At 54.0% G+C, this 25,257-nt stretch overlaps 8 protein-coding genes across 8 annotated transcripts; 3 read left to right on the forward strand and 5 right to left on the reverse strand.

Moving 5' to 3' along the window:
- Positions 1 to 2,183: 2,183 nt before the first annotated feature.
- Positions 2,184 to 2,971, reverse strand: M406DRAFT_72038 (uncharacterized protein; the record flags this gene model as incomplete). Its single annotated transcript, XM_040925517.1, has 3 exons — positions 2,184 to 2,535; positions 2,595 to 2,817; positions 2,887 to 2,971. 3 exons carry the CDS (start codon positions 2,969 to 2,971, stop codon positions 2,184 to 2,186), a joined length of 660 nt encoding a protein of 219 aa, XP_040780049.1.
- A 773-nt stretch (positions 2,972 to 3,744) lies between these two features.
- Positions 3,745 to 4,274, reverse strand: M406DRAFT_355159 (uncharacterized protein; the record flags this gene model as incomplete). Its single annotated transcript, XM_040923097.1, has 1 exon — positions 3,745 to 4,274. One exon carries the CDS (start codon positions 4,269 to 4,271, stop codon positions 3,861 to 3,863), a length of 411 nt encoding a protein of 136 aa, XP_040780050.1. The 3' UTR covers positions 3,745 to 3,860.
- Positions 4,275 to 5,423: 1,149 nt separating this feature from the next.
- On the reverse strand, positions 5,424 to 6,135 carry M406DRAFT_250869 (uncharacterized protein; the record flags this gene model as incomplete). The annotated part of the gene is made up of 2 exons (XM_040916726.1): positions 5,424 to 6,008; positions 6,070 to 6,135. The coding sequence occupies 2 exons, from the start codon at positions 6,133 to 6,135 to the stop codon at positions 5,424 to 5,426; spliced, it is 651 nt and encodes a 216-aa protein (XP_040780051.1).
- Positions 6,136 to 7,247: 1,112 nt separating this feature from the next.
- On the forward strand, positions 7,248 to 10,336 carry M406DRAFT_327495 (kinase-like protein; the record flags this gene model as incomplete). The annotated part of the gene is made up of 3 exons (XM_040920214.1): positions 7,248 to 7,568; positions 7,630 to 8,078; positions 8,146 to 10,336. 3 exons carry the CDS (start codon positions 7,248 to 7,250, stop codon positions 10,334 to 10,336), a joined length of 2,961 nt encoding a protein of 986 aa, XP_040780052.1.
- A 1,483-nt stretch (positions 10,337 to 11,819) lies between these two features.
- Positions 11,820 to 13,959, forward strand: M406DRAFT_63052 (uncharacterized protein; the record flags this gene model as incomplete). Its single annotated transcript, XM_040924813.1, has 7 exons — positions 11,820 to 11,834; positions 11,882 to 11,940; positions 12,021 to 12,132; positions 12,268 to 12,756; positions 12,856 to 13,062; positions 13,099 to 13,791; positions 13,837 to 13,959. The coding sequence occupies 7 exons, from the start codon at positions 11,820 to 11,822 to the stop codon at positions 13,957 to 13,959; spliced, it is 1,698 nt and encodes a 565-aa protein (XP_040780053.1).
- Positions 13,960 to 14,658: 699 nt separating this feature from the next.
- Positions 14,659 to 17,239, reverse strand: M406DRAFT_350045 (ATP-NAD kinase; the record flags this gene model as incomplete). The annotated part of the gene is made up of 3 exons (XM_040922521.1): positions 14,659 to 15,575; positions 15,691 to 16,899; positions 17,194 to 17,239. The coding sequence occupies 3 exons, from the start codon at positions 17,237 to 17,239 to the stop codon at positions 15,082 to 15,084; spliced, it is 1,749 nt and encodes a 582-aa protein (XP_040780054.1). The 3' UTR covers positions 14,659 to 15,081.
- A 3,571-nt stretch (positions 17,240 to 20,810) lies between these two features.
- M406DRAFT_337384 (uncharacterized protein) lies at positions 20,811 to 21,753 on the reverse strand (the record flags this gene model as incomplete). Its single annotated transcript, XM_040921248.1, has 3 exons — positions 20,811 to 21,218; positions 21,343 to 21,500; positions 21,564 to 21,753. 3 exons carry the CDS (start codon positions 21,751 to 21,753, stop codon positions 20,811 to 20,813), a joined length of 756 nt encoding a protein of 251 aa, XP_040780055.1.
- A 526-nt stretch (positions 21,754 to 22,279) lies between these two features.
- On the forward strand, positions 22,280 to 23,649 carry M406DRAFT_273663 (Phosphotyrosyl phosphatase activator). The gene has a single exon (XM_040918194.1). It carries the CDS (start codon positions 22,289 to 22,291, stop codon positions 23,546 to 23,548), a length of 1,260 nt encoding a protein of 419 aa, XP_040780056.1. The 5' UTR covers positions 22,280 to 22,288; the 3' UTR covers positions 23,549 to 23,649.
- The last annotated feature ends 1,608 nt before the right edge of the window (positions 23,650 to 25,257 follow it).

The following is a 25,257-nucleotide window of genomic DNA, read 5'->3' on the forward strand; positions in this document are numbered from 1 at the left end:
CATCTGAACACTGCTCGTCCTGTTCGCACGCCATCCCAACTGACGACAATGCAGGCCCAGCTCTGCGCGAGTTTCTTTCTCTCTGTTTCCGCAATGACTTCAGTCCGCCAACATCTGATCTAAGGTTAATAGGTTATTCGTCCCGTGCTTCAGATGCCCTGTCAAATTTATTCGGTTTTGGAAACTTCTTCATCGACCGTCGATCATACAGCTTGGAAGTTTAGCCGAGACCTGCGATGGGCCACATCTGAGGCTGAGGCACGGGCCGTTTTAGGAGCTCTGTGGCGAGGCCAGATTCGGCCCAGCGCCCTTTTGCACAAGAGATTCGCAGTTGCAACAGCAAAGACAGTACACCCCCGACAGCTCTCGACGAGCCGCAGCTTTTCTGTGACTCGACACCTCTGCCAAGATTCGCATGTGAATGGAGACCTCGAGTAGATCATACTGGCCCATGCGACTCCATTGAGGTCGACAGAATCCCTGCCCGATCGGGTACGTCATGTACGGACGAGGCACAGCAGTCTTCTCCGTCCGATTCTCTTTGTGAAAGCCACATGGTCGACAAACGTTCTTCGTCTGACACCATGATACAACCTGCCACCTGATCGAGGTGCAAGATGTGATTCAATCAATAGACGACGGCTCAAAGTTCCTCGCAGCTGCCTGGCAGAATCGTGATCACGCCTAGGATCCATAAGCCACGTTCCTCGGCCAGGTTGGTGCAGACTCGAGCCATCGGGGAGCCCCGGGGGTGGGGGGCTTTCTTTGATTCGACAGACGCCGTCATGCAGACGCCCGGGCGGCCGCCATTTTGGTAATCTCAGACTCGTTCTGGGCATCAACTCTCAAGGCGCCTACCCAAACTCGGATGTCAGCAGCCACAGAGACGTTCGTCACAGGGAAGGTAGGCTTTGCCTCACTGTTCAGTCATTGAGCCTTGACATCTTCCTGACTTTCCACTTGTGCAGGATCGGATCTACTATAGTACAAGATTCTCCCCGCTTATGTCCCGAACTTGCGTGCGAAGCCAAAGCGCTTGCAGCACAACGCTAATTGGCACATGGAGCAGTGGAACCGCCCACTTCTTCTTGGGGACGGTGTGGCACACCAGCCATGTATTCCGCCAATGGACGCCACGAATTGAAGCCTATTTCTTCTTGCTACCACCTGCCACTGCACTGTGACTCGTTGTCGTCACTACAGGTGCTACCCAGGGTACTTCAATGCCAGACGAATCCCAAAAGATGCCCGTGATGAATTAGCGTCGGACCCTCGGATTGACTCTAGTGCTACCAGTCGTATGTTCGTCTAGCAATCACGGCATTGATTTTGTCAAGATCATGATGTTGATATAGGCGATTGTCACAGACAATGGCGTCGACGTACTCAATCACTGGCCGATTGGAACGTGGGCGTGCTTGAGCCGGTAGTGATGAGGCTTTCAGCTGCAGTGACCAAGGCGTCTACTGCTGAACAGGCCCAAGTTCCTGAGACAAATGGTTGGCCGAGCCAGGCGGCTACCCAAGTGCTGTCGGACAGCACGCCAATAGCCTATTCAGCATTTGCCTCGATTCCTACTGAGACGCATTTTGGAACATTTTGAGGTTCCTGCATGAGCTTTCTCGAGACCGGGGACCGTGATGTGAGTGGGATCATCCAGATGAGGCTCAAGTTCGTTGATGGTGGATAGAATAGTCGTGACGGGTGTATCCCCATGAAAGCCTAAGCGCATGCTTTTGTCACTATCTTTGGCTTACTGTCGACAAATGCAATATTGAAAAGTCACGGAGCCACTCAACTGACGTTATCATGAGGTTGTGCTTGGAAGGAGTTGCACGGTGGGCAGTCAGTAAAGCTAATCGCCGTTGGGAATTTATCACCCACCATCACGACTCCGGTATTGTTAGCCTCACTTGACAGAATCATGGGACTGTGGTGCAATAGTGGAGGTCGAGACTCACTGCATAACTATCCTGCTCCAGCCCATCGTTATGAGAGTCTGATTCGTGATAAAGCTGAATAATTAATGTAGTGGATGAAGTCTGCTTAGCGTGCTCATTCATCTTCCTCAGTGAACCGCTTTCCACGGAGCGTTCGACTTTCATCCAGACCGAGCTCTGAATGGCCAGCACAGTGTAGTGATGAGCAAGAACACCGGCGTCGTCTTCTATTCATAGATTGAGTCAAGCAAGGTATTCCTGCGCCCAGAAGCCGATGGTGCGCTCCGCATCCTCGGGGTCGAGGTAATCCACAATCTTGGCCCTTCCTATCTCCGTATTTGCTTTATTCGCCAGGTCTGCGAGGCCAACAGTAATATCGCTGAGGATATGCACCTTGTTCTCACTCAGAGGAGGCTCGATCGCGCAATATGGGAGTAGTGACTGCATGGAACCCATGCTTGGTGCTTGCACTGCAGGCTGTCGAGTGATTACATCGGCTTGGAGGAGAGATCGGTGGAATCTGAGAAGTGTGGCCGGCAAGTCCTCGATCTTCAGCAGAGGGACAAGAGGAATATCGAGCTTGTCGTCCATCAGTCTAGGAATAGTATGTATCGTTAGCCCGGTTTATTCAAGCTCTGGTGCTTGGTGACACACTTGATCTGGAACTGGATGAAAGAGGATGTACAGCCCGCACTGCCGAGCAGCCAGATGACAGCGGCGTCGTTGTTTCCTGACAGATGATAGAGCCGTTCAACACGCTGATGCCTGTAGGATATGTCTCCATCAGCGGCCGAGAGCAGGACGAACCGCAAGTAGCGTTGGCCTGGATGTGTGCTGGGTAGAGGCAGATTCACGTCGTGGGTGTCCAATTTGCTCTCTGATTACACATACGTCAGCCTGCTTTTCAGCCAGTAGCAAGTCCGCTTGTAGCTTTGACTTGTTGTACCTCTGAATTTCATCTTATCATGTTGAAGCAGATAAGGAACCGCTGATGCCCACTGCCTGCGTCGCCGTAGAGATGTGCAGAACATTGTAGCACGTGAAGACAGCGTGAGGATGATGGACTGGAACGTATAGAGACGTGATTTTCCTTTTTTGACAACCAGAGATGAACTCTGAGGCGACATTCGTTTCTGACGTTGGGGATTTTATGCAGAGAAGAACGGCTAAGTCCTCCAGATTGGATTGAGGTCAGTTGCCAAACCACTTAGATAACGAACAATGTGAGCAGCGCGAACTTGCAGCCTCCGCGATGCGACCACAGAAGGGAGGCGCGAGTACGCCTAAATGTCGGCCATGCCTTCCTCACATATGAATTAGTAAAGGCGCAGCTGGACTACCCGTGCACGTCCCCTTTCCATCTTACAACGGTCTCATAACGTTCGTTGTTGAAAGTCACGTTCAATCGAAATCCTACAACGACCTTGATATCAACCATTGGAGCTAGAAGCAACACTTTGTCTGAATAATGAATTGCACAAAGCTGCCAAGGATAACATGATGTTTTACAATACAAACGACGAATCCCTCTGCTCTGACATACTTCCACACATCAACTCCCAATCTCAGCCCAGTACGCATGGGCTAAATGATCCTTCATAACTCCTTATTGTAGAGTTAGTTCGATCTCTCAGTATGATGTTCGGTGAACCATGAGCGGCTCATGAGATGTCAGGAATTATAAAATATCTGACCGGACTACCGAAGTCATTAATCAGGAAAGCTGTCGCGAGGTCCCTCCTTACGTCTATCAAACGGTATTCCAAAAGGTTCAAAATGGGGCAAGGATGCAGATACTGTGTGTGTCAAGACTTGCTCTTCATCGCATCATTTTGACTATCACGGCTGTATGTCACTAGATACATCGGACCACATGCAATATTCGCCCTGGACATCTTCTCCCAACACCATGCGAGCCTCTCACTTGCTGGTCGAAACAGTCTCTCCCACTACTACAGCCGATATCTTGCTGCGGTCCAGAAACTTGTCCTCATCCTCATGGAGACGTGCCAAGTTTTCGGGCTGCCGCGTGAGGCTGAAGAAAGTCTTGAAATGCGCCTCGTCGGTAAAGGTCAGCTCCGCGAATGCGTCGTAGTCGTAATCGGCCTGGCTGCCTAGCAGCACCTTCGCCGGGAAGCTTGCGTTACGCTCAGTAGTGCCCTCCGCGCTGCCCTCGGCGCGGGCGAGGTAGCGGCGCGTGTGAGACAGCGGAAAGTGCTCGCCGCCCATCTCCTTGACGAGGGGGATGTGCGTACCCTCGTAATGGGCGCGGAACTGCTCCGGCGTGGTGCCAGGTTTGCGATAAGAGAAGATCAGGACACTGAAGGTCATGGCTGAGGGTTGTGACGAAGTATCTTGGAAAGACTGGGTCGAGACGAGGTATGTTCAGGCTTGGATTGGCTGTGCTCTAAGGAATTGAGAAGAGGGGACGAAGTTGATGAGCTGCAGCCTAATTCGGGCTTCTTAAGATGGTTAAGTTGAAGAATGCATCTGAATACGGTAAGCAGTAAGCACTAAGGTCTGATTGTAATACAGCTATCGAAAATCCACGCTGCCCCTGCACACAATCAGAGGACGGGCACGGTGTCCGGTAGCCGTTGATTATTCAGTTATGAGCTGAAGCATACAATTCTTGAGGTATCAACTAATGCAAACATTGAAAATGTTACTGAGGTCGACTTTATGATCTTGAAAGTAGGCCTTCTCCGCCCGTCAGCAGCCGGCACGCTTAGCAAGACGATCAGGGCTGCCAAAAAAGAAACAGAAGTCATAAAGCCTCGACTTGAACCCAACCAATGGTCTTGGACAAGTAGCAATAGATTTACCATTTAAATGATATTTTGCCCCTTCTCCTCACCGATCCCCTGGAGCTCGGTGCGTGGGAGCTTCCGACAGAGACACTTGGCCTACGAGGCGAGGTGGTCAGACAAGACATAATCTCAGCGTACCATTTTACCTTAAAAAGATAAAGCAGTGCCGAAATGTATGTCATGAATTAATAAACATATAATTTTTATGCCGACCTATCTGACGGCCAGTCTGTCGCGGTGTGAGAATTTCATGTTAGCGAATATCGGAGGACATGCGGAAATACATGAATCCCTCTTCCGGCAGAGATGCCGCCTGCTTGCCGCCCAAAATCGGACTGGGTCAGACATCCCTTCTATGATTCCCAACGCCATGCTCGCTTCCTATATTTTGACCTTGGAATGGAGATTTTGAGAGTGGGAGATTTCGATATGCCTTGAAATCCCACGACATCATGATTGTCGACGTACATGCACATGGTGCAGGCGTTCACCGTCCAACCGTGAGATGATGCAGGACCAGGCTCTGCGTCTTTGGGACGAACACTGCAAATATCCCAAAGTCTCCGAACCCATACCTGCAGCCCAACCTACTGACTCCGTAGCCCATGCTTGAATCTCGGCGTGACATGTGGATGGTATGCTCTACCAATTGGTGAGACTCAGCTCCATGATTTCAAGCTGGTGTGGGCGAAGGTAGTAATGGTTGCTTCGTCTTGGGATCCTTATAATTCCTCAGTGCCTCCTCGAGCTGCAGGATTCGGCTCTGCTGCCTTCTCTCCTCCCGCTCCCGCTCCTGCTCTTTCCTGTGCAATTCTTCGAACCGCTCTGTAAGGGCCTCGATCTTCTCTTTGTTTGTATCTGGCTTGCTCGAGGACCGCCACGTCTCGTAGATGATCAGGATTGCGGCCACGAAGAGAATGAAGCCATCGCCAACAACGTCCGCAAAGAGATCGACAGCTTTGGCTTCAGGCAGGGGCTTGAACTTCCTCTTCCACACACTGATTCCCGTATATTTTTTCGCAGGATGCGACTCCTTTGCCGACGTGCCGTATTTGGCTTTGAGTAGCTCTTCCTTCTCCAACTGCTCCTTTGTCTTGACTGTGGGTGCCTCTGCCTTTTCCTTTGCTCTGAGCTCCGCTTCGGAATTTCTCAATAATGCGACGTTCATGCGCATGTTCAGCTGGTGTATCATCTGGCCGTACCTCGCTGCGAAGGCTCGAAACCGGGGGTGCTCGTGGGCTTGTGCTTTGATCCGGTTCTGTGAATCATTCGTGGTCAGCACCAGCAGTCGGCAACGCGGATCTACCTGGACTCCTTACCGCTCCATATTTCGACACATGCCGCACAAAGAGTGAGGCGAGCTTGAAGAGCGGAAGAGGCACCATTGCAAGAGAGGGAGGGAAAAAGGTGGTGGTCCAGCCTCTGCGACACGGCAACGGACTGGAAGTGGGACGAGTGATGATTCCCCCGGATGTTCCGTCAAAGTAGCCCCTTTCGCTCTGTTCCTTGCTTGCGAAGGCCGCCCTGAATCGGATGTGACAATGGTAATTGTGAGACGATAAATTTTGCATGCAAAATAGCAGAACTATGCAATGACGTGGGCAATCATGTTCAACACGACTCAGATTTCAATTGCATGGACTTGACTTCTTGTCCGAGGATCAGATGTGGGTACGTACTGTACAGTGTAGAGCTTGGAAGCTACGAATTGCTAGTTATCGATTGGCACTGGGCCAGTAGTGCTGCCAAGTACCATAGTACCGTAGTGCAGCTCATTGCTGCAACCATTCGCTGTCATTGTCTCGTTGTCGGGTGGTTGCACTCCACCTGCTGACCCTACCCGCAGGGGTCAAGGTTACCTAAATCAAAGACCCTGGCAAGTCTGTTGCTCGGGCAATGAGACAACAAGCTTTCACTCCTTTCAATGAAAAGTCCATTGTCATTTTCCTTGCCATTTGCGATTTGACATACCTAGACTCCAGGTCACGATCACAGAAGACAACTCTCCCCTATCTTGAGAAGGAAAGAAACAACGTTTCCGGGCATTTGCTATTCTCGCATGCTATCACCAGACAGGAGTTGCTTGTAAGTCATCCCTTCTTTCTATCGCCACACTAGGAAAGGCCCGTTGCTCTTGCCCAGCCACCCTCCATCATTCTTGGTCTTTGTGACCTAGCGGCTTGATGTTTCTACCACCAACCTAGTTGACCACATTGAGCATCCAAGCCTCCGTTTTCTTCCCACGTCGTTTGAACAGGACATATTGATCATGTCGTACTGATCGACTATTCTGCAGCTTCAACGGCGAGTCATTGGCAGAACGGAGCGGCACCCAGATGCTGCCTCTCGAGCCATAGTTCTCAGATCGCTCGGCCATTCGCTCGACTCTACCCCCCCCCCCCCTCCTCTTCCTCACTACACCACATTCTCTGGGGCTGCTCACCACCAGTCGAGCCTCAGACGTAAGACGTCGGAAATCCAAGATACTGCTAGCATCATGAATGCCAGAGGCGGCATTGACATAGAGGCTTTGTCCCCTCGAGATGCTAATGCCCTTCCGAAGCGCACGACCGATCTTAAGGCAAAAGCTGCAGCCCAGCTTAAGTCCAGTAAGGACAAGGACCACCCTCCCATGCCACCACCTTTGGTCACGGAGCCTCCGAGCTCCGACCGCAAGGATGGTGCTGTGTACCAGGTCGGTAGACTGCTAGGGAAGGGTGGCTTTGCCATATGCTACGATGGCAAACATGCCGATACGGGCAAGAGATATGCTCTGAAGATCGTCAAGAGCCAGATGCCCGTGAAGATGCAGCAGAAGGTTGGCAGACATCCCCGACCGGCTCCAGATCATGAGAGTGAGTTTGCTGATCCCTTCTTAGTTTCAAACGGAGCTGCAGATTCATTCCAAGATGCGGCACCGGAACATCGTCCAGTTCCATCGCGCGTTCACCTTTGAGAGCTGCACCTACCTGGCCCTGGAGCTGTGCCCGAATGGATCGCTGATGGAGATGGTCAAGAAGAGGAAGGGCCTGACAGAGGCCGAAGTACGTTTCTATACGGTGCAAATTGCCGGTGCCATCAAGTACATGCACGATAAGGGCATCATCCACCGTGACCTGAAGATGGGTAACATCTTCCTCGACAAGTACATGAATGCCAAGGTCGGCGATTTCGGTCTCGCCGCTCTTTTGGTGACTGGTAACGACATGCACACCATCAGAAGGACCACGCTCTGCGGCACGCCGAACTACATTGCACCCGAAATCCTGCAGAAGGGAAAGAGTGGCCACGATCATATGGTCGACATCTGGAGCCTGGGCATCATCATGTAAGTGCCATACCTGCGGCGAGCCCGGAATTTTTGTTACCATGTCGATGCTTACTGGCTGCCGCAGATTTGCGATGCTCACGACAAAGCCCCCATTCCAGTCGTCGACTACGGACGAGATCTACCGACGCGCAAGAGAGCGAGAGTACGATTGGCCAGAGAATGACCAACGAATCATCAGTCCGGAGGCCAAGATGATCGTTTCATCGATGCTCGTCGACGCGGATAAGAGACCGGATCCCGACCTCATCGTCCAGCACCCCTTTTTTGCCGCCGGATACGTGCCGGTTCAAGCAGACATCTCCATGAAGCTGAGAGAAACCCCTCCTCAACAAGAAATTTTCTACGACGCCTGTGAGCAGCCCAAGCTGCGCGAGCGCACAATGCGTAATCTCAGAGCCCTCTGCCAGGAGTGTGATGTCGGCCCCTGGCACCAGAGTACTCGACCCCCTGCAACAGCCATATGGAGGGAGATCGCTGCGGAGGAGAAGCATGGCTTAACCCCCAACATCCCACTTGCTGCCGACGTCGTGTATCGCCCCTATGATGAGATCAGGAAAGAGAAGAAGCAACTTGCTGTGTCTCAGTCAGTATCGATGCTCTGCGAAAAGACCGAGGCTCTCACTATCGACTCGTCCTCCGCTACAAAGATTCAGTCCGGCCTATTGAGAGCACCACCTCAGAGCTTTGCGGCCCAACAGAGGGCTGCCAACAGACCAAAAAATGTCCTGCCTACCTCGCAGACGCTCCCATCCATGAGTACTGCGCCAACGAGACCAGGTACTGTCCGGGGCCGGGCTGTGAAGAAAGAATTACCTCTGACCACGAGTGGTGCGCTGTCGGTCGAAGGTCACGAGAAAGCGACTCGCGGCCCAACTCGAACAACAAGGACACAGCTACCCTCTGGCAAGGCACAGCCAACGGCACGATCAGCATCCGACAGCCAGCCGATTTCAAAGACCGAAGCCCCGAAAGAGACCGTGGGCACGGGCCCCGAGGGACAAAAGCTGACGACCTTGTTTGCCCCGGACGAGCCTCAGGAGCTGCTGAATGATACCAGGCCCGACGTTGTGTTGGGCAAGATGCGCAAGCTACAATCTGAGCTTGAGAGGGCTCTCAAGGCACGCTCCCAGGCGTACCTCTCTGCGCAAGACAAAGAGCCAGACGTCCCAAAGGTTGTCGTCAAATGGGTGGACTATAGTAATAAGTTCGGCGTCGGCTATATCCTGAACGACGGCAGCGCGGGATGTATACTGAATCATGTTGTGGCCCCGCTGGGGAATGAAGATGCTGTGCTACCACCGACATACCTGCTCGTCCATGGAACTGAGAAGCATATTTCGCGGAGACACGACCCGACATATTCCGACCGACATCAAATTGTGCCGATGACCAACAACATCTATTTCTACGAGCTACATGGCGAGGAGGGTGTCAGTCGAACGGCTGTGCATCCAGAGGAGTTCAGGGTCTCGGTGAACCCAGACGGAACTTCCAGCAAACTTGGTCCAGGGAATGACCTGTGGAAGCACCGGAAGCGGGAGCGGATCGTTCTCTGGAAGAAATTCGCCAACTATATGCTCCAGTACGCGAGGGATCCCAAGGATATTGATATGTTCGCACCAACGACAGGAGAGCCAGGAGACCTCGTTACTTTCTATCAGCGGTTCGGGGACGTCGGCGTTTGGTACTTCTGTGATGGGCACATTCAATTCAATTTCCCCGACCACACCAAGATCGTGCTGGATTCGACCGGCAAGTGGTGTCACTTCTGGCATCTCTCCGAGGAGGCTGCCCAGCGCCTCGCGCAGACCGGAGAACTCGACGAGTCCTCACTGGACAACCGTGCAGTACTAAGCTACCCGCTCCAGACGCTACTCAACTTCACCATGTCAAATACAACCTCTGCCGCCGCGAGCCAGTCGGGTCGCTACCGACCAGAGATTCCCAAGGGGCTGCTGTTCGTACCTGACGCCAACGGGTTCCGCGACAAGGTCAAGTTCATGCACAAGATTGTCAAGGAATGGGTACAGAATGGCGGCATCGGCCAGAGCGACATGTCCCGTGAGGGTCGGCTTAAATGGGACGGAGTCAGGCAGACAATGCAGGTCGAGCCGGTGACAAAGCACGTCTGGGTGACGGTGGGGGCACGAGGAAGCGACTCGCGACACGCCGTCTGGGTGGACTGCCGGAAGCCGACGGTGCTTCTTGAGAACATTGATGAGAACCGAAAGAGCGATGATACCCGGAAGGGCTAGGGAGTAGCCTTTGTTGAGCAAGGAGTTGATTGGCGTTGTGACCTACATTTTCTTCCCTTGGTTTTGGCTCTTCTTGGTGTCCAGATTCTTCCTCAATCGAGGCAGACATCTGTTATATCCCCCCCCCAGGGGGGACAGATATGAAGGGGTTTTCTATTTTCTTTTGTTGTTGTTTCTATCGTCTAGTGTCTTGGAGTCTTGATGCAGTGATGAGAAGGGAGGGGGTCATTTCCAGTAGCCACAGACCTAGCGCGCGGCACAAGGGTGTAGACCAGACATAATAAAGCCACGGACGTGGTCTCATAAGTATAATCGACAGTTGACGGCATGTACAGTTGCACGATTGAAGGTGTCCTGGACATGCTCATCTCATCTGTGTTGGCATCTCATTCCTGGTGGGGGACGTAGCTTGTGTCGTGGCTGCCGTGCTGCTGTAACGGGAGCTCTGAGTAAACACTGCTAGGGAACGGGTCAAAATTATCTCCTGACAGGGTTAGCAGCGAGCCAGATGGTGTCTCACGATAGCCAAAAGTTCCTCAGCATGTTGAGATGCATCGGTATGCAAATGACATTGGCAGACCGGCCAGACCTCCAAGTGACAGATTGAATAAGAATGTAGGACGATGCATCATTGCTATTAGGATTAGGGATGCAATAATACTAATAGCAAGTAAGTTAGTAAGTGGTTGCAGGAGACAAATTAGCTAAGAGTTTTAAATCGACATTGTGTTCCGTTAGAACAGTGGAGTTGGTTGTTAAAACTAATGGCTCGTGCAGCACAGCATCCTAAGTACTTTGAACAGCAAGATCAGTCCAAACAGTTTGAAAGGGGGGGCTGTGACCATCAATCGCGTCGAGATTCGAGAAAAAAGGAGGGGGCAGAGGAAAAAAGACAATGGCAAGCTAGCCCATGCTTACCCTGATGCTCCACCTGCCCAAATAGGAAGAAATGGTCCATCTAGAGACTTTTTATTGGCTGTACACGCTAGACCCACCCCCGCCACTGGCTTCCTGGGCGCTCCTGTCCTGACCCCATCTCACGCGTCTCCACCCTAGGTCAGCGGTTTGTCTCGTCACGCTGGAGCTTGGTTGCTCGCCTGCAGCTTGGCCCTCTAAATCAGACGCGGCTCATAGCAAATTTGCTGTCATCACCACTACCACCGCCGCTCCTCCTGCTCCTCCTGCTGCTCCTTGGCCCTCTTAACCCCCCTCGTACTCTGTGCTCTGCTCAATTGCTCTCGTCCATTGCCTCAGGATACGGTGGTATTGTCGTTCCTTCTTGTTGAGACAGCTCAATCAAGGGTTTTCTTTCATGTTTTAAGTGGTCTTTGAGGAGCATGTATATATGAGGGATTGACTGCAGACTGTTCCGAGGCCCTCGTCCGTCACGCTCTCAAGCATCAGCGCAGACTCTACACTATGTCGAGCCAACTACCATCGCCAACCGTCCTGCCTGCGAGCTCACAGCAGCAGAGCGACAACAATGGCCACGCATCGAGTTCGCCAAACAGCGGGAGCTGCTCTGTCCTTCAGTTTGGAAGCCAGGACTCGTTCCAGAGCAATGCTTCCGAGCGGCACCCCAAGGGCAAGAGAAAGAGGACTGCGTATGTTTGCAGATGCGACCTAGGCTTGAGAAGGGCAGGACTTCATGGCTGACGGGAATTGCCTCCCTCTGGGTGTATAGTGCAAAGGACAAGGCTATCCTCGAGGCGGCATACAATGCCAACCCCAAGCCCGACAAAACAGCGCGTCTCGACATCGTGAAGCGCGTGTCTCTCAACGAGAAGGAGGTTCAGGTACGATGACACCCACGCCCATTGTTCTTAGGCACGCACGCGACGCGCCCAATTGTTGTTCCACCTCATGATTCACTGCATTAGGCGAATATTTCCGCTGACCCTGCCTGCTATTCTTTTTGTTGTGTGTTGCAGATATGGTTCCAGAACCGCCGGCAGAACGACAGGCGCAAGTCGCGTCCCCTTTCTCCGCAGGAGATCGCTGCTCTGCAGTATGGCAGCATGCAGGTCCTCCCAGATACGATCTCCGCTCCTCCATACATGTCGACTCTGCCTCCGAGCTCCAGTCTGCCGGCTGCCCACAACACGTCCCCGGTCCCACCGTCATCCGCGCCGGAGAGGGGGAACGCGTCCCCGCATTCGGACACAGGACCATCCAGACCGGACAGCGCCGGGCACCCCGCCGGGCTCAGGAGGGAGTCGGCTCCGTCTGGAGGCATACCTGCTGTCGGCCCGTCTTCACAGCCTGTCGGGTGCACGGCTGACCAGCCGCCGCAGCTCTACCGCTCCCAGTCTGTGGGGTACTTCGCAAATAGGTTACATGCTAGCACCTCCTTCCAGGCAGCCCGCCAGAGCCCAGATTCTTACAGGTATGTTAACCAGCATGACCTGCGACCAACACATGTTGGCGCCCAGGCTAACCATTGTTCATGTAGACATGAGTTCATGCCTGCACCGCGGCCCTCGTCGACGACTACCGGTCCAGTACTTCCCCCACCGCAGTCGTCCAAGTTCCGCTTGTCGATGTCGATGGAGGGCAAGGCTGAGTTGGTCTCTCAGCCTTCTCCGCCTCGCTTGTCCCCAACCAGCTTTCCCGAGAGCTCAGTTCCCCTCGACCGGCCTCATCTCCACCGTAGCCAGAGCGCAGCGGGCGCCATCACACTGCCGCCAATTTCCGCACTGACGGCCTCTCTCGAAGACAACGACGCCGTGCCCGCGCAACCTCAAGTCCTGCAGCAACCACAGCCTCGGCTCCACCCACGTCTCTATCGCAGCCGCTCTCGAGACGTGCATCTGTGGGAGCTGGCCTGCGAGGCCAACAGCGGGGAGCACCGTGACGAGCTGACTGCGTATGCGGAGCGCGAGTCTTCGGGGTCCGCCATCGCTGCTATTAGTCTTCTCCGCACACTCAGCTCCAGCTCCCACTCTCCTGCCTCCAGCCACAACGGGACTCCTCTGCAGCTCAACAGCGCCAAGCGCAATGCAAGGCCCAGCGCGCAACATCACCATCATCACCATGCCAAAAAGCCCAAGCTCGGCAGAGCCTCTAGCAGCATCGCCCGCCTGCAGAACAACCTGGTCAACATGGTGAGCGAAAAACCAACAACAGCACGTTCAGATGAGGTCGATGTAGACGAAGATGACCTCAGGAAGGTCAAGATGTCGATCCTGCTGTCGCCGGGAGGGAACGAATCGGACAAGGAGAACTGGAGCCCGGACGACGACGGCAACCCGGTGTTCCGTGGCTCTCACCCTGGAGGTCGACGGCCTCTACCATCTGCGCCTACCTCAAGGGGCATGCAGTCGCAGCATGCACGCCGGCGTGTGCTGGAGGACGACAGCAATCGAACTATGCTCGGGCGCGCCAGCACAGCACCGGGTCCGAGACGAAAGAAGGGCGAGTCGCCGATTGCGATATTCGACGACAGCCTGGCTGAAGTTGATGTCTCCGACGATAACGAGGATGGTGGCCGTCAATCGGAGCGCAGTGGGGTCACGGATGATGAGGTCGAGAAGTTTATGCGCGGCGAGGTCAGTCCTAGTAAGAAGGGAGCGGCTAGCGCAATTGCCGGACTGCTGGCTCTCAGCCAGGGTCACTGGCGATAAAACACAGCAGTCACCATTGTGCGCCCCTCCCCATCCCGGGGTCTGAGGCGCCGTTATCTCTCACCTGGCTATCAAAGCCGCTGTTGGCACCTGGAATTATCAATTCGTGGTGTGCACCGCATCTGTACATCTAGGAGATCCCACCAATCGCTCTTGGGGGATCGTACCTTCTTTTGATTTACACCAGAGCTGAAGGGTGATAGGGGCAGCCAAAGGTTAATCGAGTGCAGCTGGTAGGTAAGTTATCTGTTGGATAGGCTGGTACACTTGCTGTATCCAAGCGGGGTCTTTTCTTCAGTCGAGACGCTTTTGTCAAGCGTAGTATCGGGTATGTATATGAGACAAGATGAGTCCAGATGGGATACGACTATGGACTTTTGTCCAACGCACATATGAGCAAGATACCGCAACGAAGGTAGGGGCGAGCTCGGACGGCACCGACAGCACGTGTGGAATGGATAATGACGAGTACGGCGAAATAAGATCGAGGTGTACTATCGGACAAGGCTTGGAAAATCTTGGTGGTAATTTTTGTCTTTGGTGATATTGGGAGTGTCGACGTTGGCGCCGCTGTACAATCACCAAATATGTGTGTGTTCTGCCTGTGTTAGGGCGCGCAATACCTTGTGAATCTGTTGTCTAGTCGGTGCAAATGCTGTGAAGAGAGCGAGATGAGAGCGAAAGAGAAGGCGAGAGTTTGTTGTGCCCAGTAAGGACTGTCGTCAGTTCATTAGCTACTAAGTAAGTAGCTAGCTACCGAAGTAGTATAAGTAGTAAAACTTAAGAAAAAACGACCCAACATTGCTAGGCTCGTTTCCCCCCACTGACTTGCCGCTCCAAAACCTTGCCCCAAGTAAGACCGATCAAGGAGTTGTTTACTCCAGACCAACCTTCTCGTCCACTCTTTCTCTCTGATGGCTCTATGAGTATTTCTTCTCTAGAATGATAATAAATCTCTTCGCTGATATGGCTTCTTTCAGGGAGAGAAAAAAGAAAAACAGGAATAAAGAAAAAAGAAGAAGGAAGAAAAAAAGCAAGGAATGTGTGGACTGGCTGGCTGACTTATTGACCGACCATGTGCAGTCAGTCAATGCCAACACGTCATTTGCTCGCTACCCCGCGCTACATGCCCAACAAACTCATCTGCCTCCGCAGCGGACTCGCACTCGCACTTCCCTCCTCACTCGCATAGCAAGCACTATCCGTGTCGATATCCCAATCTCCACACTCGTCACCCTCATATTCGCTAGCAGGCGTGCAGTCGCCACCGCCCGCATCAAATCCTTTCTGGGTGGCAGCACGAACGTTCCAGCGCAGGGTACGCGAGACGGAGTCGAACCACTCAGTGTCGGTGCGGGTGACCGTGGGGAAAGGATACTGCGAGGCGGCGATGGTGACGCAGTCGCCCTGGCGGAGCTCGACCCGGCCTTTGCCGTCGAAGGCACAGTAGGCGGTGGCGCGGGAGTTGCGCGGGACGGAGACGCGGAGAAGCATCGTGTCGGAGAGGACCATGGGCCGGAAGGACAAGGTATGAGGGCAGATGGGGGTGAGGAGGATGGCGGGGAGGTCGGGGTGGACGAGAGAGCCGCCCGCTGAGAGGGAGTAGGCTGTTGATCCTGTTGGAGAGAAAGAGCTCAGGTCAGTTACTATTTCTACTACTGCCACCACTACTAACTACGATGGGCTGCTGGTCCAGAGGAGATGGAGTATCTGAGGAGGGGAGAAACTTACCAGTGGGCGTGGAGAAGATGCAGCCATCCGCCTGCACAACCGTCAGGAGCTCATTGTCGCCATACAGCTCCAGGTTGGACACATAAGGCGACGGGCCGCGGTCGATGACGAGCTCGTTGAGCACCTCAAACTGCTCACCCTCCTCCATCTCGCGGCCCATCGCTCCGTCTCGGTAGACGGTGCACGTAAACCGCATGCGCAGGTTGATCTTCATGCCGTCGTCACCCATGACACGGTTCAGGTGGTCCCGGAACCGTTCATACTCAAACGTCGTCAGGAAGCCCAGGCTGCCCAGGCTGAAGGACAGCACGGGCGGCACGATGCGCTGGAACAGCCAGGACGTGAACAGCACCGTGCCGTCGCCTCCCAGCGTGAGCACCAGGTCGAACTTCTCGGGTTGGCTCCAGCACAGGTCGGGCGTCCAGTACTTGAGCATGTGCTGGAACCGGGGGTTCTCGGCCACGATACCCGGGGCGTCGAAGCGTTTCGAGCCTCGCAGCTTGGCGTCCACAAAGACGTTGACGCCCAGGTCCGAGCCGTAGCGCGGTGTGCGCATCAGCCACTGCGCCAGCTCGCGCGTCAGTACGACCAGCGTGTTGTCGCGGGCCTTGGTCACGATCATGACGTTGCGCACAGCGCGCTTGATGGGCCGCCGCTGCAGCTGCTTCGAGACTTCGCGCACGCCCGTGGCTGTCTGCACCAGCCGGGAGTGAGACATCCACTCGTCGTTCTTGATCTCCTCCAGCACCTTGTCGATGTCGACGATGCCGTCGAAGCGCTGGTGGTAGAAACATGGTGACTGCAGGGCCGGGAGCGCCGTGGTGGGTGTCCGCGCCGGGACCCCCGCCGCGCCTGAGCTGCGGAGTGCGAGGTCGTTCAGGGCGTCGCAGAGCTGCGAGGATGATGTGCCGGGTCGTGCGTCGCCTGCGCCAGCTGTACTGTTGTTGCTGAGCATGCTGGGCAGCGAGAGAGCCTGGGGCTTGTTGTTGCGGGCGACGGAGGAAGCGAGTGCCTTGATGAGCGTCTGTCGCGGGACAGATTCAATCGAATGGGAGTTCCGGTGGTGACCCTGGTTGTAGGTGGACGAGGGTTTGGTGGTGGTGCTGTCAGAGGGTGTTGCGCTTACGAGAGCAGCTGCAAGCGAGACGGGGTGGCTCTGGTCGACATGGCGGAGATGGTTGCTATTGTTGTTGTTGTGTTTTGGTCCGTCTAGAGAGAGGTGTTGTTGTAGTGAGGAAGGGGGGAGCAGAGATATAGGCGAGGCTGAACAGGAGGACGAGGATAGTGATGGCTTAATCTGAAGCGGACTGAGCCGGAGAGAAGAGGACGATGTCACAGCCTCTGAACCCGAGCCAGAGACAGAAGAACAAGACGACGAGGTCCGTGGACGCTCCGTCTGGTGGTGGGACAGGGTGTGGGAGTAAGAAGAGGAGGAAGTAGTGTTAAATCCATCGGTCTTGTGCTGCTGCTGCAGTGCGGACTGGGATGTCTGACTGGTCGCACTCAGCGCAGGGTGGATCGAAGTCGGGGAAAGTAGTTGGTCCGACATTGTGTGACGTTCTTCTGCGGTCCAAGCGGAACTCTAGCAGAAGCGGGATCGATCTCGGTGATAAAAAGGTCGCGAAGGAAGATGGAAGAAGAAGTCCGACAAGGGGGTCCCGTTTCTCGCTTCGAGATGTAAAACCCGAGACAAGAAGAAGAAGAAAAAAAGGCCTGTTGCTGTAGACTTGTTGTAGTTTGTGATCTCAACAAGCAGCAATTTTCCTGATGCTGTTTGCTGCGCTGTCTTGAATGATTTCTTGGGAAACTGGAGTCTCAAGAAACCAGCCTTCTTAAAGACGACACCCGCAAACTGACAGGTACCAGGTACAAAACAACGGGGTTTATTCAAGAAAACCCCCCTTTTCCCCTTGTAAGCTGGAGATTAGGCTTGGTTTCGGTGGGAACAGGCCGAGGCTACTGAGCTGTCCCAGTTAGAAACCAGGGGTCCTTTTTGGAAACCAGAAGAAGAGGCGAACAAGGCGGGTGAGATGGAGTGCAGGTTGCAACGGCTTCCGGATAACTCGGGGGTGCGTCGATCTTATTTTGAGAATCTCGCAAGAACTGTCAGGCCAATCAACCACAATCGTTAGTCCATGTGCACACGTTCCAAAAGGTATGCAAATTCCAGATTTCAACAAAAAAAAAATGAAGGGGAAAAAAAGAAGAAAAAAACCGGTAAAAAGAAGGAATGCTGGAGAACTTACCTGATGATGGGAATGAAATCTATTGGGATGTTTTGCTCCGGAGACAAAAAAAAAAGCTGTCACACCAAAAGGACGAAATAAGAATATAGGGCGTGATTGTGATCTGGAGATGCAGCAAAAGATTGTGTATAGTATAACCAAAAAAAGAAAAGGATGTTGCCAGAATTAGTGTCCGATGCGAAAAGGCTGCATGCGCCCGACGGCAAATGTTGACGAGTCGTAGATTATAAAAAAAAAAAATGGAGGTTGGGGGGGGGGGGTATCTTTCGAAGAACAAAGTCCGCTTGCCGAGTCTAATTGGGGGAGAAGTGAAGGACGCCAGGTCTATAAGTGTGTGATGCTAATGCAGTCGAGAAACGATGGATGTAAAGGCTCCCTTCCGAATGGGCTGGATTTGTATGCAGTGTGATTGAATGACCCAATTGAACCGGTTGGTAATAATGGTGGTGGAAATGAAGTATACCAGAAGAAGAAAAAGAAGAAAAATGGAGAACGCCGGCGTACTTTAAAGAAGATGAAAAATAAATATAAAAAAAAAGGGAAAGGGACGGTGGATGGATGAATGAATTAAGGCGGACGGGTGGAAGAGAAAAAACGAGGCAAGCAAACAGAGGGGGGGGGGGTAATTTGCTAGAACTACCAGAGCTCTGCTGTTTCGCTTGAGAGGGAAAGAAAGGGGGGGAGAAGGAAGAGAGGAAAAGAAAGGGAAAAAAAAAGAACGAAAAAAGGGAGGTCAACAAGATTGTTTGTGATTTACCATGCTGCTGGAAGGGGGAAATCGTCGAGAGATGCGATGAAAGCCCTTTTCTGGCAGACCAGCGACAGACTCATTATGTATTGTAATTTTTTTTTTTTAAGAGCCGCCAACTAAGTGTCTTGACGATCGGCTAGCTATGCAAATGTACGCTGCGGGTCGATCGAGGGCCCTTGCGCGCTTGAACACGGACAGGGACCCGAGTTAGAACTGGGACGAAGACTGCACGAGGGGTCGCTTCAGGTTCTTCTTTTGCCCTGGGTCTGGCGTTTTGCCCGGTGCAGGCAGAGAGAGTGTGGGGGAGGGAAGATAGAGAGAGTGGAAGCCCCATCAAGCCAAACAGCTCTTGTTGCTGGGGGACAAGGCTGAGGTGTGGTTGCCAGAATGGACCCTCCTTGTTTTGAGGAGGGTGCAGCCACAGGGTATAACCGGATCGATCGCCCCGCCAACAGGAAGAAGGCTTGTGAGTCTTTTCGCGCAGGCAAGGTCGTCCACTTAGAAACGTTGTACCTGGGATTGCCCCTGGCATTTGACAAAGGAAGGGAAGGGGGAGGAGGGTGCCACCCAAAAGAGACCCCCATGAAGATACGGGGTAGACCCGTCAAGGGATTGATGCCTCACAGCGTACACAAAGGCTTCAATGCGACGCGGTCTAGATTGTGTTATTGTCTTGCTCATGTAGGGCAGATAAGCCAATAAGAAGGGGGAGGATGATTCTTGCAGCCTCGCGTCTCAACTACAATACTCTCTCTGACTTAAGAGCTCTCAACGCACATCCGTATGTCTTTTTCTGCAATGTTGGGGGATTTATTCTGCCCTGTTCTTGGGAAACGTTGGTAAGGAATCTCTATCCGATGAAAGCTCGTATCTCTCTCTTGATAACCCAGAACGGACAGCTCTTGTTGGGATCTATGTTCCAAATGGACGATTCAATAACAATACGGTAGCGAGGCGTCCACCAGACCCCACAAGTGGACACGATAACAGTAGAAAAGGAGCTCGTTAGAGATCTGCCCTTCCCGAGTTTGAGCAAGCCGCAACCGCCTCCGGTCTCAGGTTGTGCAAGGATAGGGCCGCGGTGCGTCGCGAAGCTCTGTGCAGCAGCATGGCGTCTCATCCCCTGAAGAACAGGCAGGCAGAGACGTGTCCTGCATGTCAACGAATTGGCTTGTTCTGATATGCATCGAGGGGCGAAACTGAAATCTAAATTTGACGACGGGGTGCAGCAAGTTTTGTTTTTTTATTTTCGGCTGCAGAGTTTTCATTGGGCCTTGGTCATGTAGGCAGAAAAAGAAGAAAGCAGAAGAAAATGGACATTAGTCGTTTGATAGACCAGCAAAATATGGGCCATTCTGGCTCGGCGTGTAATAGCCCGCCGAGCAGCAGCTTTCACAGCCAGCTGGACAGAATGTCAATAACATCATGGCAAATCATTGATGTTTGGGACAGACCATCTGATCAATAATACAAGCTTTTCATTCTTTTGTCTCTCCTTTTAGTTTGGCCAACAGGGGAGGCTGAATGGTACCAGACTTTCACCACAGCAGCGTGTGACTGTGGTTGTCAGCACGTGGTCTCGAGCTTGAGGCTACTTGATCCGAGATCATCTGAACCTCTAAACCGAGAGAGTGAGATTGAGTGTTTTTCAGCCACCACTCGCTCGCCCTCTTCTCTAGAGGCGGGTCCAGTAGCTGTCACCGATTTTCCGGTTGGCTTGTGGTGGGCGGCAATTTGACGTGTGCTGAAACACCGTCCCAGACGTGGGCTTGACTTTGAACTCCACCCAGACGTTTGGGAACACTGCAGCGGTCGGATCGACCCTGCCAAAACTTCCATGCACAAACAGACGCGTCAAAGGATCATCATTTGTTGATCCCTTGACATCGGATCTCCTGCCACTGTCAGCGCTGCCGGGATTGCCGCTCCAGCCAGGTGAATTTCAATTTGGCCGTTGCCGCGCGACGTCTTCTCTGATTGAGAAGCAGCTTATTCCCCTTTTCATGAGGGATCTGTGCGATTCCGGCTGTTAGGGAAGGTGTTATTTCCGTGTTCCAAGAGTCAAAAGACTTGCAGGAGCCATTTGCTACATGGAGACAGGCGACGATGATTTGCGAAACTGATCACTTCCAGTGAAGGTCAGCCGTGACTTTAGCTTCTGTTGTCGACCGAACAAACTGCCGCAGATCTAGACCAGCTTGCTGATCGTCGTCCAGGACCATGTCTACCTCTCGCGCGGGGGGCCTGCAGCAGATGGACCGCGCGGTATCGTAGACCTGATCCCATTCGTTCATGGAGAAGTCACCCTCGCTCTCGGCGAGCAGCAGCTCATCGTGAGAGGTGAAGGCCAGCACATGAACAGACCGAGACAGCTCCACCTGTCGTGGGGACGGATCGATGACGACCTCGGTCTTGCCGTCCTCGGGCGACACTGCCGCAACGACACATGTCGCGGTCGACCTCATCGGTACGGCAGCGGACAGCAGGGCCAAAACTGCCGTCTGAAGCAGGGCGGGGATGATGGACAGGTCCTGGCAGGAACAATTAGCCCCGTTTCACAGCCTTGAGTCTCCTATAAGGGGAGGAAGGAGAGAGAAGGGAAGGGGGTGGGGAGGATCACGGCAGGGGATCAACTCTGGGCGTTTAATAACTTACCGTACTGGCCTGAGTGAGTTTCGTGTTGACGTATTCGTTGGCAGGAGAGGCGGTGATCTGCAATACAATCTGGATGAGGCAGCGCGGGAAATTCTTGACGAGGATGAGCTGTCGCAGAGACTGCTGCAGCAACGACTCGAGATGCCGCTCTCGCGTGCCTGAGCGAAGGGGTTTGGTGAGCAGCCACACATGAAGAACCTCGGGGAAGAGGAAAGACTCACCTCCGACACCTGCGGCAGGCCGTACTACCACATCGACGAGAGCCTCGTAAGGGTGCTCATCCCTTCTCTGGGCCTCGATGGGACCGTTCGCAGAGGCCGTGATGGTGTATCCCGCGTATGAATACGTTGCAGACCCATCAGCCTTGGGCAAGGGCGACAGTGCTGCCTCTGGTTGAAGTGACACAGTCATAATGATGATGATGATGATGCTGCTGCTGCTGCTGGCCTGGGTTGGGGAGGGGGGGAGGGTGTGACTGGTGTTGAACGTGATAAATGGTAGGAGCTTAAATGAGGCTCTCTTGCAGGCGCGAAGATCTTTCAATGTTTGCCTTGCACCAAAGCTTCTTTTAGAGCCCAGGTAGGCTAATCATTGGCAGCTAGACCAGGGCCAACCTGGCTGGCGAGATGATCTCATGGGCATGATAGGCTAAGCATGACCCCCACCTTACAGTGACAACGCGCCTGTAGCTAGCGGGGTTCTTCAGCTTCTCCTGCAGGGTCCTAAGCTATGGCCGCGGGGGCAGTCCCGTAGTATTAACGTGCTGTAATTCTGACCTCAACTTCACCTCATACAACCTAAACATCAACTACTCGTACCACACGCGCGACCGCACTACTCACCACTCAGTCTCTTTCCTGTCAACCAAATAACAGTGCTTGATTATCGCACCTTCAGAACAACCACTATGGCTACTGGAGGAAAGACCTCACAACTGCCAGCAGCCATGTCCTCTGGACCAGGGATTCCAGATCTGAGGCACAGGCTGCCCAAGCTTGAGCCCAGGCGACGACAAGGTCCTGGCAACCCGCTTCCCCTTCCCGAGACGCCCGCCCTGCCCCCTCCTCCAGAGAATCCAATGTCCTTCCAGGTACCAACACGGCGAATCCTGTCCAAAGAAGATCATGACCTCTTCCTCGGGTCGCCAACCTACGACCTCATCGTGGCCTGGGTCTTTGGGCTGTCCGAGTCCGTCATCGACACACCCATATCAGCCATCAAGGACGACAACCTGAGCCCCACGGTCAAGAAGATGATAGCGATTCTGGACGAGACCGAGCAGCTCGTCTACCAGAACCCGCCCGACGACCAAGGCGGTTCACGCTTCGGCAACAAGCGCTTCCGAGACTTCCTCGACGGCGCCAAGGCACGCTCTCCGCAGTGGCACGCTGACCTGGGCGTCACGCAGGCCGGCGCAGAGGCCGAGCTCACCACCTACCTGAGCCAGTCCTTTGGCAACCGCCGGCGCATCGACTATGGCTCAGGCCACGAGCTCAACTTCCTGGTGTGGCTGCTGTGCCTGTACCAGCTGCGGGTGGTGGGCCGCGCCGACTTCCCTGCGCTGGTGCTGCGGGTCTTTACGCACTACCTCGAGGTCATGCGCGTGGTGCAGTCGACGTACTACCTGGAGCCGGCGGGCTCGCACGGCGTCTGGGGCCTAGACGACTACCAGTTCCTGCCGTTCCTCTTCGGCGCCAGCCAGCTGCTGCACCACAAGTACATCACGCCGCGGGCCATCCACCAGGAGCTGATGCTGGAGCAGTTCGGGCGGGACTACCTCTACCTGAACCAGATCGTGTTTGTCAACAGCACCAAGACGGTAAAAGGCCTGCGGTGGCACAGCCCCATGCTTGACGACATCTCGAGCGCCCGGTCGTGGGAGAAGGTCGAGGGCGGCATGCGGAGGATGTTTGTGGCCGAGGTGCTGCGGAAACTGCCCGTTATGCAGCACTTCCTGTTCGGCTCGCTGGTCCCTGCCGCCGACGGCATGAGCGACCAGGCGCAGCAGCTCGGCGGGCTGCCTGATGAGGAGGAGGACGACGAGGGCGGCGAGGTCCAGGTGTTTCAGGAGGGCGGGGTGCGACATGTACACCAGCAGAACGGATGGGGCGAGTGCTGCGGGATCAAGGTACCAAGTGGTGTCGCTGCCGGCATGGAGGCGATGAAGCAAGGGCAACAGCAACTGCGCAGGATACCGTTTGATTAATAAAAAATAAAAAAACCAAAAAACCGGGCGCTGTTTGGATGATAGATGAAGATTGTCTTGTCAGCTAAGAGAGAGGGAGATAGAAAATTCAGATTGAAAACAAAAGATACCAACTGCTATCAGTACTACACAAGACCGAGCATCTCTGCATACTTGGTCAAGTCACTTGTCAACCTGCACAGTAAGAAAAACCAGACCCCGAAAGCAGAAATAGGGACCTTTTTTTTCTCTTTTTCTTCTTTTTTTGTTTTTTTTTTTGAGACCAGAGAATTGAATTTCAGTAGGCTAAGAGAATGCTGCTAGATCTAATAATATCAAGAAAGCCGTAGAGGTCGTGTCGTGATACCCAATAGTGGGAATGAAATGCAATCGGAAAAAAAAAGGATCGTAAGTAGCAAAGAGGCCGAAAAAGCCCTAATCGATGCTCGTGTGCATGCCATACCAATGCAATCTGCTTCCCTGCACTCATCATCATTTTCACACCATTTGCTGTTGATGAGGTTTTTTTTCTTTCTCTCTCTCGCCTCCTTCTCTCTTGTCTTTCCTCTTTTACCTTTTTTACCTTCTTCTTTTCTTTTCTCTTCCTCTCCTCGTCAGGTTGTTGTCATTCGTCGTCGTCTTCTTCTTCTCTGATCAATAGTCAGGAGTGCTAGTGATGTTGAGATACTTGTTCGGGCTCCCACAAGCCAGATCGAACCAGACGCCAGCGGCGTTCTCGTACAGCTTGCCGACGACATAAGGGATGGTGGCGCCGTAGAGATCGCAGCGGGCGGAGCCGGGGATGCCCTCCTCCTCGTGGAACTCGTACGAGGCACAGCCGCCCAGGTGGTCTGGGTTGTCGTAGATGTCGCAGAACTGGTAGCAGCCCTCGAGGGTGACCTGGACGCCGGAGCGGTTCTCGACCCAGGTGCCGAGGTAGTAGTCGCCCAGGGAGGTGCCGTGGACGTCGCAGTACGTGTCGGAGGGGTTCGGGGTACCCGTGGGCATGGACTGCGGCGAGCCGGTGATGGTGCCCGTGATGGAGGGCACGACCGAGGTGATGGGGATGGTCTGGATGGACGAGGCTGTCACGAGCGGGGTCATGGTGGTGGCGATGACGAAAGTGGACACGCTGGGGGCGGACACGGAGAAGAGAGGCGTCTCGGAGAAAGGGGGGATGGGCACGGGCGTCTCCACGATGATGACCACGGTGCTGCTGCTTCCTGGGTACTCGGTGAGGGTGGTGAAGGGAGACAGCGTCTCGGTGGGCGGCACCTCCACCGGCGCGGTCAGCGAGGTCTCGATGACGACGGCGATGGTGCTGCTGCTGTTGATGAAGCCCGTGAGGGTCTCGATGGGCGACAGCGTCTCGATGGGCGGCGACGGCGAGACGGTGAAGTTGAGGGGAGGCACAATGATGGAGAGAGACGGGCCCACTGTGAAGGTTGGCGAGACGGTGTTGGTGAGGGTGACATTGCTGGTGCTCGGGACCGGAGGCGGCAGCTCCGACGAGGGGGTGGAGATGCTGATGTTGACCAACGGAGGCAGAGAGGTGCTGATGTTGACCACAGGAGGCAGCGAGGTGGGAACAACCGGGGGCAGGGTCGAGATGTTGAAAGGGGGAGGGATCTCCAGAGTCGACGTGGTGTTGGGCGCCGCGGTCAAAGTCAAGTTCTCTGGGATGCCGGTGGGCACGATGGTGAGGGGCAGCGAGCTGATGGGAGGCGGCA

Source organism: Cryphonectria parasitica (assembly GCF_011745365.1).
Source record: "Cryphonectria parasitica EP155 unplaced genomic scaffold M406scaffold_2, whole genome shotgun sequence".
NCBI lineage: Eukaryota > Fungi > Ascomycota > Sordariomycetes > Diaporthales > Cryphonectriaceae > Cryphonectria > Cryphonectria parasitica.

What these genes read in the sequence shown, in the direction of transcription:
- M406DRAFT_273663 (XM_040918194.1), top strand. Translation starts at nt 22,289, where the DNA reads ATGTCCTCTGGACCAGGGATTCCAGATCTGAGGCACAGGCTGCCCAAG.